At 41.1% G+C, this 15,895-nt stretch overlaps 1 protein-coding gene across 2 annotated transcripts in view; it reads right to left on the bottom strand.

Moving 5' to 3' along the window:
* Positions 1–15,895, bottom strand: part of EIF2B3 (eukaryotic translation initiation factor 2B subunit gamma) — a 118,009-nt gene that overhangs the window by 15,297 nt on the left and 86,817 nt on the right. For both annotated transcript variants that reach the window (XM_040231322.1, XM_040231323.1), the window contains exons 7-10: positions 8,621–8,745; positions 7,292–7,482; positions 5,411–5,488; positions 4,731–4,879 (exon numbers count right to left, since the gene is read on the bottom strand). In XM_040231322.1, the coding sequence (XP_040087256.1) occupies positions 4,731–4,879; positions 5,411–5,488; positions 7,292–7,482; positions 8,621–8,745 (543 nt within the window). The remainder of the gene's footprint in view (positions 1–4,730; positions 4,880–5,410; positions 5,489–7,291; positions 7,483–8,620; positions 8,746–15,895) is intronic.

Raw genomic sequence — 15,895 nt, 5'->3', positions numbered from 1 at the left:
ACAAATACAAGTGTAGTTCTGGTTTTCAAGAGAATGGTGACATCTTCAGTCTTATGCAGGAATCTGGAATGGGACATGGAGTAGCACAGGTACAATAAGAAGAAAGTCTGGACTGACACTACCATTTATTCCTTGTAAAAACGCAGAAATTGAGCTGGATGATTTCTAAGGCCCCATTTCATTCTAACATTCCAGGACCCAGTGTTGGAGCTAGATCATGAAATATATGAGAAACTCTGAAGTTGAAACTTCATTCTAAAACCGAATCAAGAAGCGATAGATAACCTGACAGACCAATCACTAGAAATGAAATAGAACTTGTAAAGAAAAAAGATTCCAACAGACAAAAGTCCAGGACCAGAGGATTTCACTGCAGAATTTTCCAAACGTACAAAGAGGTACTTATACTGAGCCTTCTCAAATTCTTCCAAAGGATTGAAACTTTATTCTAAAGATAATGGAATGGATTCTTCAAAAGTTTTTGAATAGAACAGGGATATGATCAGATATTCTTTCAGACAACAACACAGGGAACATGCCACCTCTGTGAAGTGAGATAAAGTAATGATGAAGAAGATGATGGTGATAGCAGCTAACATTTCTTGTGACAAGTGCTGTTTTCACTGCTTTATGTCTACTAACTCATTTAGTATTCCTAGTAAACCTCTGAGGCAATTGGGTTTTTATCCTATTTTATTGTGAGAAAATTTGGCTCAAAGAGGTAAAACCAATCCCCTAAGTGACTAATAAGTGATAGACCCAGTATTCTATCTGGCAGTCTGATCCCAAAGTTCTTGCTCTACTCCATAAAAACAATGCTGGAAGGGTGGATTTGGCAGAAAAAGAAAAATGGAGACAGGAAAGTATGTCAGAGAACACATGATTCAGGAAGAGGTCTCTGGGTCTGATCTCTTTTCCTAACCTCTACTCAGAAACTGGGGGCTTCCCTAGTAGCTCAGTGGTAAAGAACCTGCCTGATAATACATGAGACGCAGGTTCGGTAGTTGGGTTGGGAAAATCCCTTGGAGAAGGAAATGGCAACCCACTCCAGTATTCTTGCCTGGAGAATTCCATGGACAGAGGAGTCTGGTGGTATATATAGCCCATGGGGTCGCAAAAGAGTCATACACAACTTAGGGACCAAACAACAACAATCACTACTTAATTTTTCAGTTTTAAGCATTGTCAATAGACTTTGCATAATGGAAGATGAAGGTTTAGCTCTCTTTTCTTCCTGCCACTGCTTCCTTTCTCCCTTCCTCCCTTTCATCCTTTCAATGTAATTATAGCATAATTTTGGTTAATGATCAGTGTTTGTTTATTTATTTTTAAAAAATTATTTTAACAATTTTATTTCTTTTTGGCTGTGCTGGGTCTTCATTGTTGCTTGGGCTTTTCTCTAGTTGCAGTGCACAGGCTTCTCATTGTGGTGGCTTCTCTTGTTGCAGAGCACAGGCTCTAGGCATGCAGGCTTCAGTAGGTGTGGCTCCCAGGCTCTAGAGCATAGACTCAATAGTTGTGGCCCAGGAGCTTAGTCGTTTTGCGGCATGTGTATCTTCTTGGATCAGGGATCGAACCTGTGTCTCCTGTGTTGGTAGGCAGATTTCTTTACCACTGAGCCACCAGAGCAAACTGAGCCACCATAGCAAACTTTGATGCCTTTTCCTTTCTTGTACAACTTTTTTTAAAAACAGAGTTAATATCTGTTTTAATTCAAACCTAACTTTTTAGCCAATTATCTAAATTTTTCAAGATGTTTATATGAATTTATCAGTTTCATCTTCTGTATAAGTGTTTCCTGGATTCCATTCTGGACTAATTGTTGCCTTTATGGTTCATGCATAGCAGTCATCCTTGGATGTGCCTTCACTATCTTCCCATGGATTCTTTTCAATATTTATTTATTTTTGGCTGTGTTGGGTCTTAGTTGCCCCGAGGCACATGGAATCTTAGTTTCCCAACCAGGGACTGAATCCGTGTCCCCTGCTTTGGAAGGTGAGTTCTTAACCACTGAACCACCAGGGAAGTCCCCATATCCCACAGTTCTTTTTGTCTTTTTCTGAGTGAGATTCTCTTACTTTTCATTTTGGTGGGACATACCTTTTCATGTCTGAAAATGTCTCTATTCTACTGTCACACTTGACTAACACTCAGCTTGAGTACAGAATTCTAGGTTGAAATTAATTTTCCTTCAGATTTTTGAAGGCATTGTTCTATTATCTTCAAGTTTTCATTGTTGCTACTGGTAATAAGTCTAAAACCATTCTGGTTGCTGATTAGTTGTTTATGACCTATTATTTCTCTTTGTAAGTTGGTAACATGCTTTGTATCCGATGTTCTGAAGTTTTACAATGATGTGGGCTTATTTTTACCATTGGGCTGGCCCCTTAGCAGGCACTTTCATTCTGTAGATTCATATTTTTCAGTTTTAGGACATTTTCTTATATTATTTCTTAAATAATTTCCTTCTCTGATTTATCAACTCTCTTTTTATGGAACTCCTATTCAGATGTTAGACATCCTGGAGTTTCTCTCTTACTTTCTATCATTTCTTTTATATGCTCCATCTTTTTATCTTTTTCTTCTACTTTCTGGGAAATTTCAAATTTATCTTCCTTTTTTTTTTAAACTGAGATCTTCCCTCTTTGCTACCATATTTTAAATTTCTTAAGAGTTTCTTTTTTGTTCTTTGAAATAGTAGATTGTCTGAAAGCATCTTTCTCTCTCTGAGGAGTCTCTGTCCCTTTTTAAGTGCTTTTTTCTCTGTTTGATTTGTTCTCTATCTTTCATGATAGAGGCTTTCTTTAGATCTCTGGTAATCTTTGATTATCTCCTCATACTTAGGAAAGGATTTTAAAACAGTACATGAATGGAATTTGTCATCCATAATTTTAACTATAGGGTGATTTGACTGGGCTGTTAGAAACGTCTTATGTAAATAAATTCAGGTTCTTCTTGGGCTGGTCAGATTCTCCAGAAAAGATCCTTCCAAATTCCCAACAGAAGACTTAGGCCTCTTCACCAGGGTTCTGGGAATCGTCAGGATGTAGGCTTGGGGGAGGACATATTATAGTACTTTCCCTTTTCACCCTGTCTCTATTGTCTTCCATCAGCCACTCTTTTTTTTAAATTAATTAATTTTAATTGGAGGCTAATTACTTTACAAAATTGTCATCAGCCACTTGTTCTAAAGAGCAAAGGCTTAACCTTTAGCTCTATCCCTATGTAGTACCTCTCCCCAAAATGTTTTGTTTAATCCCAAGGACAGTTGTGAGAGTTAGTTCAGCTTTTACTGGCCTTTATAATCTTTCCGTTGGAGAAGGGCATGGCAACCCATTCCAGTACTCCTGCCTGGAGGATCTCATGGACAGAGGAGCCTGGTGGGCTACAGTTCATAGGTTGCAAACAGTTGGACATGACTGAAGCAACTTAGCACACACACAGTGTCTTCCCCTATCCTTCCCTCCTATCAGTTCCTGGACAGAGAAATCAACAGATGTCAGAGCTAGAATCAATCTCAGGCTGACCTAGCCTACTGGCTTTTTTTTTGGCCGAGCCGAGTGGCTTGCAGGATCTTAGTTCCCTGGCCAGAGACTGAACCCTGGCCCTGGAAGTGAAAATGCAGAGTCCTAACCACTGGACTGCCAGGGAATTCTCTCACCTAGTGGTTTTAGCTGCAACTCCAGGGCAGTCCAGTGGTTAAGACTCTCCTTCCAATGCAGGGAGTGAGGGTTTGATCCCTGGTCGGGAAACTAAGATCCCACATGTCATGGGGGTGTGGTCAAGATTTGGGGCTTCCCTGGTAGCTCAGACGGTAAAGAATCTCCCTGCAATGGAGGAGACCAGAGTTCGATTCCTGGGTTGGGAAGATCCCCTGGAGAAGGAAATGGCAACCCACTCTAGTATTCTTGCCTGGAAAATCCCAAGGACAGAGAAGCCTAGCAGCGTATAACCCATGGGGTTGCAAAGAGTAGTTTTTAAAATTTGTTTTATAGATCAGTTTTCACCTTCCATAGGAAGGATAAGTGCCCCTCCCCCACTGTATTCCAAACAACAGTGCCTTTACTAGTTTTAAATAACGAGTTCCTGCTTAAGATTTATCTTAAGAAAAAGTTTCCTTTCTAAAAAGTCTGGAAATCATTGGTAATATCCTTCCTCTCTTCCACTACTAACTTTGCATTTTATACAAGGAAAAAAACCTGAGGTCCACACAGAGGAAGAATTTTATTAAGCATCATTTAAGTCTTACTCCAAGTTCAGGTTGTTCATAAACCAAGATTTTAGGGCATTCCAAAACATCTTAAAATGGGAAAAGATTCTTTATAACTAGTAACAGAGAAGCTTTCCTTTGAAAATGGAACGTGTCTTATATGTCCACTCCTTGCAGGCCTCTGCTTTCTGTGGGACACTGAGAGGGGGCAGGTGACTCTTAGACATTGGTGCAGTGTCCACCCTGCCACGGGCTCACTACTGTGGTCATCCCATCAAGCAGGATACCAAAGCAAGAGAAGGCAGCTTATCTCAGGACTCCAATCATCATGAGAAAACGGCTAGAAATGCTTTCCAAGACTTTGTCATTTTTGACATTGAAACCAAGGCCTAGGAACTATTCCTTCCTTTCCCTTTTCTTCCCCTCCCGAAGCTGATCACCTCCCTAGGCTAGGGTGGCCTCCAAAGCCTCCCAGAGACATCAGGGGCCTTGCCTTAAGTGGGTACAAGGGGAGACATACCCTTCCTCCACGGTAACTGAGTTCATGAGAAGACAATTGGTGACAGTCACTCTATCTCTTATGACACACGATGAACCAATGACCGAATGCTTAATGGATGACTTCTCTCCAACCTGTGTATCTGGCCCAATGAGGCTGTCAGCTCCAACCTGTAAAAGGCAAATAAATATATAAAATATAATACCTTGTCCCCTCATCTCAACCAACTGCAAACCAACCCTCCAGATTCCTTGAGCTGGGGTCTAGTGAGATCTTTTCCTAGAGACACTTCAGTAAGAGGGATCATCACCAGTATTTCTCAGGGCCACAAGGTCCCATAATATCTCTGAGACCAACTCAGACTTACACACTCATGCACTTGTGTATACTGAGGTGCTCTCCTGAAGGCAGTGCTCAAGTCAGGGTAAGAAGAGGGACGGAAATGGAAAGATCCTGTGTCTGAATCCAAAGGCTGTAACGAACTTTCCTTACAGGGTTTGTGTGGCTGGGCTCAGCAGCTGTCTAGGCAGTCTGCTTGAAAGCCTGGACTAGAAGGTAAAATTTTATAACCAGAACCCAGTTTGGGACCTCCCTGGGGCCAGTGATGTTCAGGGCTTGACACCCCAAACCAGCTTCTCAAGGACAAGCCTCAGTGTACCCAGATAGTGCCCCATACCTGCTCTGCCCAAACCAGCACTTACCATGTGTTTGCTGACAATCTGGGCTGATGAGTGAATCAGTGATTCTTCTGGACAGATAACAGGTAGCAATTTGGACACCTTGAGGAAAGAGGTTTGGTCACTAAAGTAAGACCAGAAAACAACTGAAAACATGTTAAGTGGAACCTCATGTTCAGTTAAGAGATGTGGGGAATTTTTAGCCACTGCCTCCTGTCTGGACGAGGCAGGCTGAGGTATTTCCCCCAAGACAAGGATCATTTATGCAACAGCTTCTATACAGTCTCATCCTCAGTTTCCTAGTTGAGAGCCTCCTCCCTGAAGTACTGCTATGTCCCTCAACCGGGAGGCTGTGAGATAAGCCTTTGAGACAGTCAGGCAGCATTTGGCAGAGGAGGTCTGAAGAGAGCAAGGGGAACCCTGAGGTCTAACCACAGTCACCCTAGGTTCCTGTTCACCTCCTGGACCACAGTGACCATGCAGGAGGGGAGGATGGGAGTAATGTTAGATAACTCCACAATCAGGACACACCCTAAGGAGGCATCCATGTTCTTTACCAGCCTAAATAAAATGTCTAAGGGGACATTCACACTATTCTCTTTCCAGTATGAGAAAACTGAAAAATGTTATGGGTGTGGAGTGTTTTAGCTCTGGACCCATTAAGGCAGAGATAGTATATCTGTGATTGTGTGTGGACAGAATGCTGGTCAGAGCACTGTGTGTGGCAGACACTCTAACTGAGGGAGGCCTGGCCAGACTGGCTATACTGGTGATATGAAGGCTAATCCCTCTGTCCCTATGCCTGGGATCTCCTCTGTTATACTTCAGCCAATGCCATTCAGGCCTATCTGACGCACAGCCCCCACTGACACGCCAGAGGATACTTCTCTGGCCTTAGGCTATCTATCAACTTGTTTTCAGACCAGCCAGCCAGACTCTAGTCAAAGAAGTGAATAAGGAGAACTAAAAGTCAAATTAAGGAAGCCTTTTTTATACCTCTAATGCTACACAGGGTCAACTTTCCCCAGGACTGCCCTGGGTAAACATGGGACTAGCTTGGACTTCTCATAAACCCTGTGGCTTGGATTCCCTTGACTATAACCAATCCGGTTTGAGGCTAGCTTGAGGTCTGGGTCTGAGACTGTTACTACCACATGGTGTGGGTCCTAAAGATTCTTGAGTCAGATTTTCTTCAGGGATTCAATTCCAATTCCTGTTTCCCCCTCCTTCTGTCCCTGCTACACAATAAAGAGCTCTTGCACACAAGCTGCCTTCTCATTGTTCCCTCTCTTCACCCTTGCCTTAAATAAAACCTGGTGGGCCTTAAGGGCACCGCTTCCCCTTCAATAGAAGCTACTAATTCTCCACACTTCACAAACCTCAGGGTTAAAAGGATGGCTTAGCAAGACTCTGCATGCTCTAATGCTGTTCTCCAGATTTCTCTCACATAGGCATTCCTTCCTTGATGCTTTGCCATCTGGGTACTCTATACTCTGCTCCTTCACCTTCTAAGGAAAGCCTCCCCTGTGTGCCTGGTTACCTCCCCTGCGTGCCTGGTTACACAGTATTTATCTGCTTGTTTATGAAGTGCTATGGATATCACCGTGCTGAGCAGAATAGGAGAAATCTGTTGAATCCAGAGGCCAGAAATTAAGCCTTCCTGGAGATATCAGCCTTTCTTTGGAGCCACAGCGGCTCTGCCTCTGCACAATGCCCCTCACTTCCCCTTTTGCTGTACTTGGGTACCCCTACGGTGTCTCCTGACACACCAGGTCTTGCTCAACCTTAGGAATGTGGGATTCTGTACAAGTTACTGTGCACCTAATGAAGAAATAAGACAAAAGGCTCCGGTCTGTTCCTGGGAGACGAATCCCCATGATTTGTCTTCTGAACTCATCCTCTCACCTGTCTGTTGGCTTCCATGTAGAGTCCTAGGGTGCTTACTCGAGAGCAGAGCCCCTCTTTCATGATGTGGACATAGCAGCGCACCTGTGATCTGGACAAACCTTCCCAGCTGTCTCCTCGACAGGCGTTCCAGCAGGCATCATAGGGAGCAAGGGTCAGTGTATTGGCTTCTTTTATAAAACTGTAAATATCTTCAGAACCAAAAACAAGCAAGTACATGAGACAGATAACAGAAAGGATATAGACTCAGTCAAGTTTTGAAGGAGGGTACAGCTCAAATCTCTTCCCCTGCAACTCAACCATGCAGCATGGACCCTGGGGAAATCCCACTAAAACCTGAAAGACTAAGTCAAAGATTAAAAGAGGCAATGTGCTTTCATGTACATTTGAAATATTATGACACAAAAATGTTTTTAAAAAAGGTCCTGTAAGCAAGTTTGACTGATGATCAAGCACTACTGGGGAAAATAAAATAGACTCTTGTACACCATGGAGAAACACAAGTGACTGTCCAGGCTTTAGTGCCTAGCCCTATTGGCTTTGTGCTGCTAGCCTCTATTAGCACATCTGGTAGTTGTGCTGTGAGAGGAAACAGCACAGGACCTGGGCCCCAGTTTTTCAACTCCTACAACAGTCATTTGAAATCTTTTATGATTAAGAAAACTGGGGCTCAAAAGACTGAAAAATCTGCCTTAGGTCACAGAACTAATAAAAGGTAGAGTCCGATTTCAAACCCAGGTCTGAGATGCTAAGCCCTTATATCTTAACCATCATGCTATACAGTCTCCATTTATTCCTTTGATAAATACATTTTTGGGAACATCTACTATGAGTCCAGGACTGGGCCAGGGACTAGGCAAGGATATGAGAGCAAAGACTGACCTCATCCTTACATCCTTGAAAGGAGAAAGTCTTTTGGCTCTGGTTGGACTGTCATTATACAGCCCTTCACCTTTCTTCCTTTGATAGAAGAGGCTGAGTTTAGTCAGGAGTGGGGCTTCCCAGAGTCTAGAGAACAGGAGAACTGAGAAATGGTGGGCAGAGTGCAAAGTCAAAAAGGTCTAGAGACGACATGGCCAAACCAGGCCTGTTAACCAGAGAACAGGCCTGAGGCATGGTTAGCCTGTCCCTGAAGAGCACAGGGATGAGAATCTGCTTGAGGAATCCTGCCCAGAGCTCAGGGAGTGGTGTAAGCTAACCTGGCCTGCCTGTTGGCTGGATGAGAACCTGATGCCTTGAGACAAGCATCTTGGGCTGGGCTAAATTGTCCAGCCACTCTTTCCACAAGTGTCACTAGCCGTACCTTATTGCACCAAATCAAGCACTGACCTAAGGATTTCAGCTCCTTTTTCTTTAGATCCTCCTCTTTTTCTTCTTGTATTTGTTGTGATGAAGCTGAGAACTGCTTTCTTACTAGGTAAGGAATCAGTTCACTCCGGATGGAAGTGATTGACCTAGGAAGAAAGAGTAGCAAATATCAGAAATCTGATAGTCTGGATTCAATTAGAACAAAAAACTGTGCATCCAAGGAAAAGCCAAATTCCTTCCTGTCATGCCACCTTGGGACCGACAGAGATCAGAAATGGCAAGGGCTTGGCAGTTTTGGAGAAGCACAGGATCTAAGTTTTCTCAGTTCAGGCTGGAGCTGGGCGAGCAGTGTGTTGAATCTGAGATGCCCGTCGCCTGATCTATGCAGAAAACAGTCTCTTACAATTCCTGTTTACAAAGTATGTGCCTGAAAGTTTGTATGTGTGTGCATATGTCAACATGGTGTCTTGACTATTAACTGACAATAACTCATGAGAAGGCAGAATGCTCTGGCCTTTTGAAAAAAAAGTTGTTTCAAAATATTAAAATTTTTTCTACAAAGGCCTTGTATTTTCCATTAGATTAATCAGAGTATCTTAATTTTGGAGGGATTAGTATTATAGATGGTGTCTTTTCAACAATTATTTTCTTCTTATTGGTTAACAGAATCTCATTTTACTATATTTCAACCTTGGGGCCAATTGCCTTGATAAACAATCTTTTTTTTTTTTTGGATAAACAATCTTAATATTAATAATTTATTTGTAGATTCTGACAATCATACCAACTATGTAAACAACAATTTTCCTTCTTCCTTCTAATTCATATTTTTCATCATCTTACCGTATTGGCTAAGACTTTCAATACACTAATGCTGAACAGAAGCACTAACAGCAGTTCATCCTTACTTATTCTTGATTTTAAAGGGAATTTTTCTTTTTTATCATTTAGACTAAATGATTGTTATAATTTTTATCACCAACGGCACTATTTATTGATTGTCCTCTATGTGTAGACATTGGGCTTTGTACTTTATAGCTAATACTTGGCACATGTTATTGGTTTTGTAGGTACCCTTTATCTAGTTAAGGAAGATCTCTCTTATTCCTAACTTTGCCAAAAGCTTTCATCAATGAATGGGTATTGAATTTTCTCTTTTTGCATCCATGGAGCTTATCATATTTTCTCCTCTTTTGCTCTGTTATAATAATGGATTAAAAATTTATCTGATACTAGGACTATTGATGCTTTTGAACTGTGGTGTTGGAGAAGGCTCTTGAGAGTCCCTTGGACTGCCAGGAGATCCAACCAGTCCATTCTAAAGGAGATCAATCCTGGGTGTTCACTGGAAGGACTGATGCTAAAGCTGAAACTCCAATACTTTGGCCACCTCATGCGAAGAGTTGACTCATTGGAAAAGACCTTGATGCTGGGAGGGATTGGGGGCAGGAGGAGAAGGGGATGACAGAAGATGAGATGGCTGGATGGCATCACTGACTTGATGGACATGAGTTTGAGTAAACTCTGGGAGTTGGTGATGGACAGGGAGGCCTGGTGTGCTGTGATTTATGGGGTCACAAAGAGTCAGAGACAACTGAGTGACTGAACTGAACTGAACCGAGGACTTCCCTGGTGGTCCAGGGGTTAAGAATCCGCCTGTCAATACAGGGGACACAAGTTCGATCCCTGGTCCAGGAGGATTCCACATGCCACAGAGCAACTAAGCCTGTGTGCCACAACTACTGAGCCCATGTGCTGCAACTACTGAGCCCACGTGCCACAAGTACTGAAGCCCGCATGCTCTAGGGCCTGTGCTCCACAACAAGAGAAGCTACTGCAATGAGAAGCCCATGCACTGCAACTAGACAATAGCCCCTACTTGCCACAACTAGAGAAAGCCTGTGTGTAGCAACAAAGACCCAGTGCAGCGAATAAATAAATATTAAAATTTTTTTGTGATACTAACAAGTTGAATAACACTATTCAAAAACCATTTATACAATTTCTACTCTATACTCTCTTACAGTAGTAGAATTATGGGTGATTCTTCTATTCTTTATGCAAATTATCAAATTTTATAATTTAAACCATTCTTTATGTTTCTTGTCTTTTATTTTCTCTTAGATTCTACTCTTACAGATTCTACTACTCTCTTGGTTTGATTCCGGACTCTACAAATATGACTGATCCATGCTAATCCATTCAGTATTTCCCACATAGATTTCAGCCTCCATTCTACTGAAGAGTGGGCTCTCTCATATTAATAACAGTTGTACTCATTTACCAAGGCTACCGAAGAATTTCCACAACAAAATCAACTTCAATTTACTTTCATGAAATCAGATCAGTCTAGGACAGCACTTACAGAAAAAAATCAGACCAAAGATCAATATGCAGAAAAACTTTCAGAAGGCAAGAAATTTCCTACACTATTTTGTATCACTCAGATACAAGCAGTAAGCTACCCTTACTAAGAGGTTTGGAACTCTTCCATTTGGCCCCTCTGGGTCCCAGGAGGCATGGTGCTTCCCCATGGGTGCTGAACCAGGATGTTTGGTTTAAATGACTAGGACTCTTTCATGGGGAAGAAGGACCTGATCCTTAGTACAGTGAGTATGCTTCTAATTTATACTTAGCAAAGGAACTGCAAGACTACCATATGATTTTTAATTTTCTTTCTCATACTGTGGACCTTTTAGAATTTTAAATCACTAATTAATTACCTTAGAATTTAACAAGACTAGTAATATGCCGTGACTTTGCTAGACCTTGGAAATACACTGTTTCTGACTTCAAAAAATTCATAATCTAGTGGACAGTAACCTGAGTATGGATTTAAGGAAAAGAGTAGGAGATGAAGCTGCTTAAGGAGGCAACGGAGCCAGATCATGAAAGCCTTCTGTGGCAGTCTAGAAAGTTTGGACTGAGATAAGCCAGAGGTAGTTTTTAAGCAGGAAAGTGACATGATGAGTTTTATTTCTTAATGCGGTGATTCTGGTAGCAGTGAAAATAGGCTTGGAATAGGAGAATGAAAAGAGACCAGTTTCAAGACTTGAAAGATGAGATAACATGGCCTGAGAGAGGGGTTAATGTATGAGAGCCCAGTTAATCTGACTGGTGCTTCATACTTCCTATCCCCTCTCCCAGCCCCCATTCAAAGAAGTTCTGCAGGCTGACACAGGACCACACAGATGGAGTGTAGGTAGGAAGGCAAGACAGAGGCGGAGGCTGAGGAGGGTAAGCAAAATTACAAACCCTGGAGCTACATAGTTCATGGTTTTTGTCATTTTTAAAGGATCAAGCCAAACACCTTTGAAAAATTCTGTGTAAGCTGGAAGCTCTTGTATTGAATTTCAATGTGATTTTTCTTCTGATCTTTTGATGAAGATTAAAAATTTCCATATGAATACGAAGAATGAAACAACACTTATTCTTAGCTTTTTTCTCCCCTTTTAATACTCCAAGCCAGCGTGGGTAGCAAACGTTCCTTGGCCCCACTCTGGTGGAAAACAAGTCAGTTCCCTTTGAAGAAATGACAAAGCATGGACAGCTGGGGGATTTCAGAGCCATGATGTTTACATTATAGGTCAAGCAGAACTGTCCCTGCAAGAGGCAAGCAAACAAGCCTTGGCACATAGCCTCTTTAGGCAGAACCCTTTAAGGAGATCAGACAAGGATGTGAGGAGAGGACCTGAAGCATTCCTGCCAGGTCCCACCTGCCTCTGCAGACGCTCAGCAATCAGGTCGATTCTCATAATGCAGTTGGCTTAGCATCATGATGGAGGACAAAATTATACTTCCTGCTTCCTAGTCAAACTAAAAGTAGCTCAAAGCTATACCAAGAAGTGGGAAATGCCATCATGAACCATTGTGAACATCCATTGGGGCTGAAGACTGGCAGCTGGATCTACTGCCCTGGGCCTTGGCAACCTCACTTTCTCCTTTTCTTCTTCTTTTTTTAAAAAAATTTCATATTTATTTATTTGGGTGCGCTGGGCCTTAGTTGTGGCATGTGGGATCTACTTTCCTGACCAGGGATCGAACCCTGGGCCCCTGCATTGAGAGCACAGGGTCTTTAGCCACTGGACTACCAGTGAAATCCCTTCTCCCTTCCCTCTTAGATAGTTTTCCCAGAAACACCTGCCTCATGTCATAAGCTCCTAAGAAATAAAAAAATCACAGAGGAGAACAAAAGATTTGACTACTAGCTGCAAACAAGCAACTCCACAAAATAAGCCAAAATTATCACTACAAATAGAACAAAAGATTAATATTCTTCATAGATAGATTAAAATGTTTCAAAATATATAAAAATATTAAAAAAATAAGTATTAAAATAAGATGCAATTTCTCTCACAAATTAGCAGATTTAAAATAACTCACATTAGTGATAAGGGTACTTCTCATACTTGTAAATTCATAAACTTGTAAAAATCTTTTTCTAAAAATTGGCAATATATAACAAAGGTTTTGAAGATATTCATATTATTTTATTTTATAATTCTATTTCTATACATCTGTGCTCAATAAATATATGCTGAAAAAATAAAATAATCAGATAATAATACATCTTTGAACAAAAAGATATTATTTAATGTTATTTATAAAAATAACATTATTTATAAAATAGTAAGTTATTAGTTATTAAAAAATAACTCAATGTTATTTATAAAAATAGAGAACCACCAAATAGTCAACAACAGAAAAGCAATAAAACACATATGTAATAGAAGAGCATATAGGCAAAACTCAGTAAAAAATTTTTTAATGACACAGGAAAATGCTTGTGAAAACATACTGAACAAAGAAAGCAGAAGGCAGTTATTTATACAGCACAATCTCAAGTGTGTATATGTATATATAAAAATAAATAAAATAAAATAATGGAAAGAAATACATTAAAATGTTCAAGGGACTTCAATCCCTGGTCAGGGAACTAAGATCTCTCATGCCACAGGACTTGGCCAAAAAAAAAAGTTAGCAACTATCTCAAAGTAGTAGAATTATGAAAGTGTTAAGTTGCTCAGTTGTGTCCAAATCTTTGTGACCCCATGAACTGTAGCCCACCAGTCTCCTCTGTCCATGGGATTTTCCAGGCAAGAATACTGGAGTGGGTCCAGGGAATCTTCCCAACCTAGGGACTGAACCTGGGTCTCCTGCACTGCAGGTGGATTCTTTACCACCTGAGCTACCAGGGAAGCATGAGCAGAGTTATGTGTAGCATTTTTTTTTTCTTCTTCCTTGCTGCAGGGCAGGCAAGATCTCAGCTCCTGGACCAGGGATTGAACCCATGCCCTTGCAGTGGAAGCATAGAATCTTAACCACTGGACTGCCCGGTAAGTCCCCTATAGGTAGAATTTTTAAAATATTTTCTGAATCTTCCAAATTTCACTGTCATAGGCCATTCGTTCCTCACTTCCTGTGGTATCACTTTCTTGATCTGTTTCTATTTCTGGTACCTCTTTCTTTGTTGGTGTTTCTCAGGATTTTCCTTTTTGCCTGTATTTTCCTCATGCTATTCGTCTCCCTGAGATAGATCACTTGGTGACTTCTTTGCTACTCATTCCTAAATGTAAACCTATAGCCAAGTCCTCTCCTCTTTTTAGTCTCACATTTTCAGCAGCCTGATGGACCCTGTCATTTAGGTGACCCACAATACCTTAAACACAAAGTCTAAAACTGAATCCATCATCTTTCTCCCAACGCTTCTCCTACTCCCCCCACAAACACTGATTACTTTGCTTAGTGATATGGAGATTCATTTAGTCACCCAAGCTAGCAACATGGTAATCATCATGACTCTTCCTTCCTCCACTCCTCACATACAACCAGTCACCAAACACTGCTGATTTTATCCCCTAAATCTCTTTCAAAACTATGAACTTGCTGCATCTCTACTGCTACTGTCTAGTCTAAGCCACTGTCATTATTTGCCTGGACTCCTTCAGCTGCTTTCAATCAGTTTCTCTTCCTCTAGTCTTACCGCATAAAATCTATCCTTTGTATTGTACACAGAATATCCTTTCTAAAGCACAATCTGATCATGTCTCTTCTTCCTTCAATCCACCCTCTGTGTTGCAGGCACAGTGATTTTTCTGAAGTACAAATCTGATCTTATCTTCTTAAACTTATTTAACACTCAAGATAACAGTTACTTTTGTGTGCAGGGGATAGTTGCTTCAAGGGAGCTTCTGGAAACTGGGTTAATATTCTACTTTTTAATCTAAATAGTAGTTACAAGGGAGTGTTCACTTTGTGAAAATTTACTGAGCTATAAAACCGCTCTCAAATATTCTCTCTACTTGGAAGCCTTTTGTAACACTTGTAGGTTTCTGTACTGTCATAGCAAAGACAGTTATTTGTATTGTTTTTGAATCAGTATCAAGCGTGAGTTTCATGCTAAGAAATAAATATGTATTATCTCATATTCTTATAGCAATCCTCATGGTAGGTATTATCATCGTCATTTCATAAGTGAGGAAATCAAGGCTTAGAAAGGTTAGTTATTTTGATTAGGTCAACACAGCTTTTATAACTGGTAGAGTGGAAACTTATTCTATATCTACCTCAAAGCCCAGGACTCTTTCCACTACACCATTCTAATCAGTATCCTGTGTTTTCTGCAACCACAGCACTTTCTACAGGGTTGAAAATTTTCTTATTGTCTCTATACTAATAAACACGTGCTGCTGCTGCTGCTGCTGCTAAGTCGCTTCAGTCGTGTCCGACTCTGTGAGACTCCATAGACGGCAGCCCACCAGGCTCCCTCGTCCCTGGGATTCTCCAGACAAGAACACTGGAGTGGGTTGCCATTTCCTTCTCCAATGCAGGAAAGTGAAAAGTGAAAGTGAAGTTACTCAGTCATGTCCGACTTAGCGACCCCACGGACTGCAGCCCACCAGGCTCCTCCATCCATGGGATTTTCCAGGCAAGAGTACTGGAGTGGGGTGCCATTGCCTTCTCCAATAAACACGTAGTCAGTGCTAAATAAATATTTATTTGAATAGATGAATGAGTGGATATGTGAATGACTGAGTGTAATGCCTCTAAGCCAGACAGCTGGCAATAATTTCTTCTTCTGGTCTTTGGGGATAGAAAGAAGAACTTTCCTGATTTGGAAATGTAATGAACTCTACATATGTTTCTGTATTATTAATATTACTAGCATTAAAAATGCAACATCTGAAAAAAAACACATGATACTAGTTCTGCTTAAATCTATTATTTTTAGCATTTTGCCTTGATCTGGGATCAGGTCTTTGTTATATCTCTAAGTTTTTTTTTAGGGAAAGCCTA

This window comes from Oryx dammah, unplaced genomic scaffold, assembly GCF_014754425.2.
Source record: "Oryx dammah isolate SB20612 unplaced genomic scaffold, SCBI_Odam_1.1 HiC_scaffold_28, whole genome shotgun sequence".
NCBI lineage: Eukaryota > Metazoa > Chordata > Mammalia > Artiodactyla > Bovidae > Oryx > Oryx dammah.
This window is presented reverse-complemented; position numbering and strand designations above follow the sequence as displayed.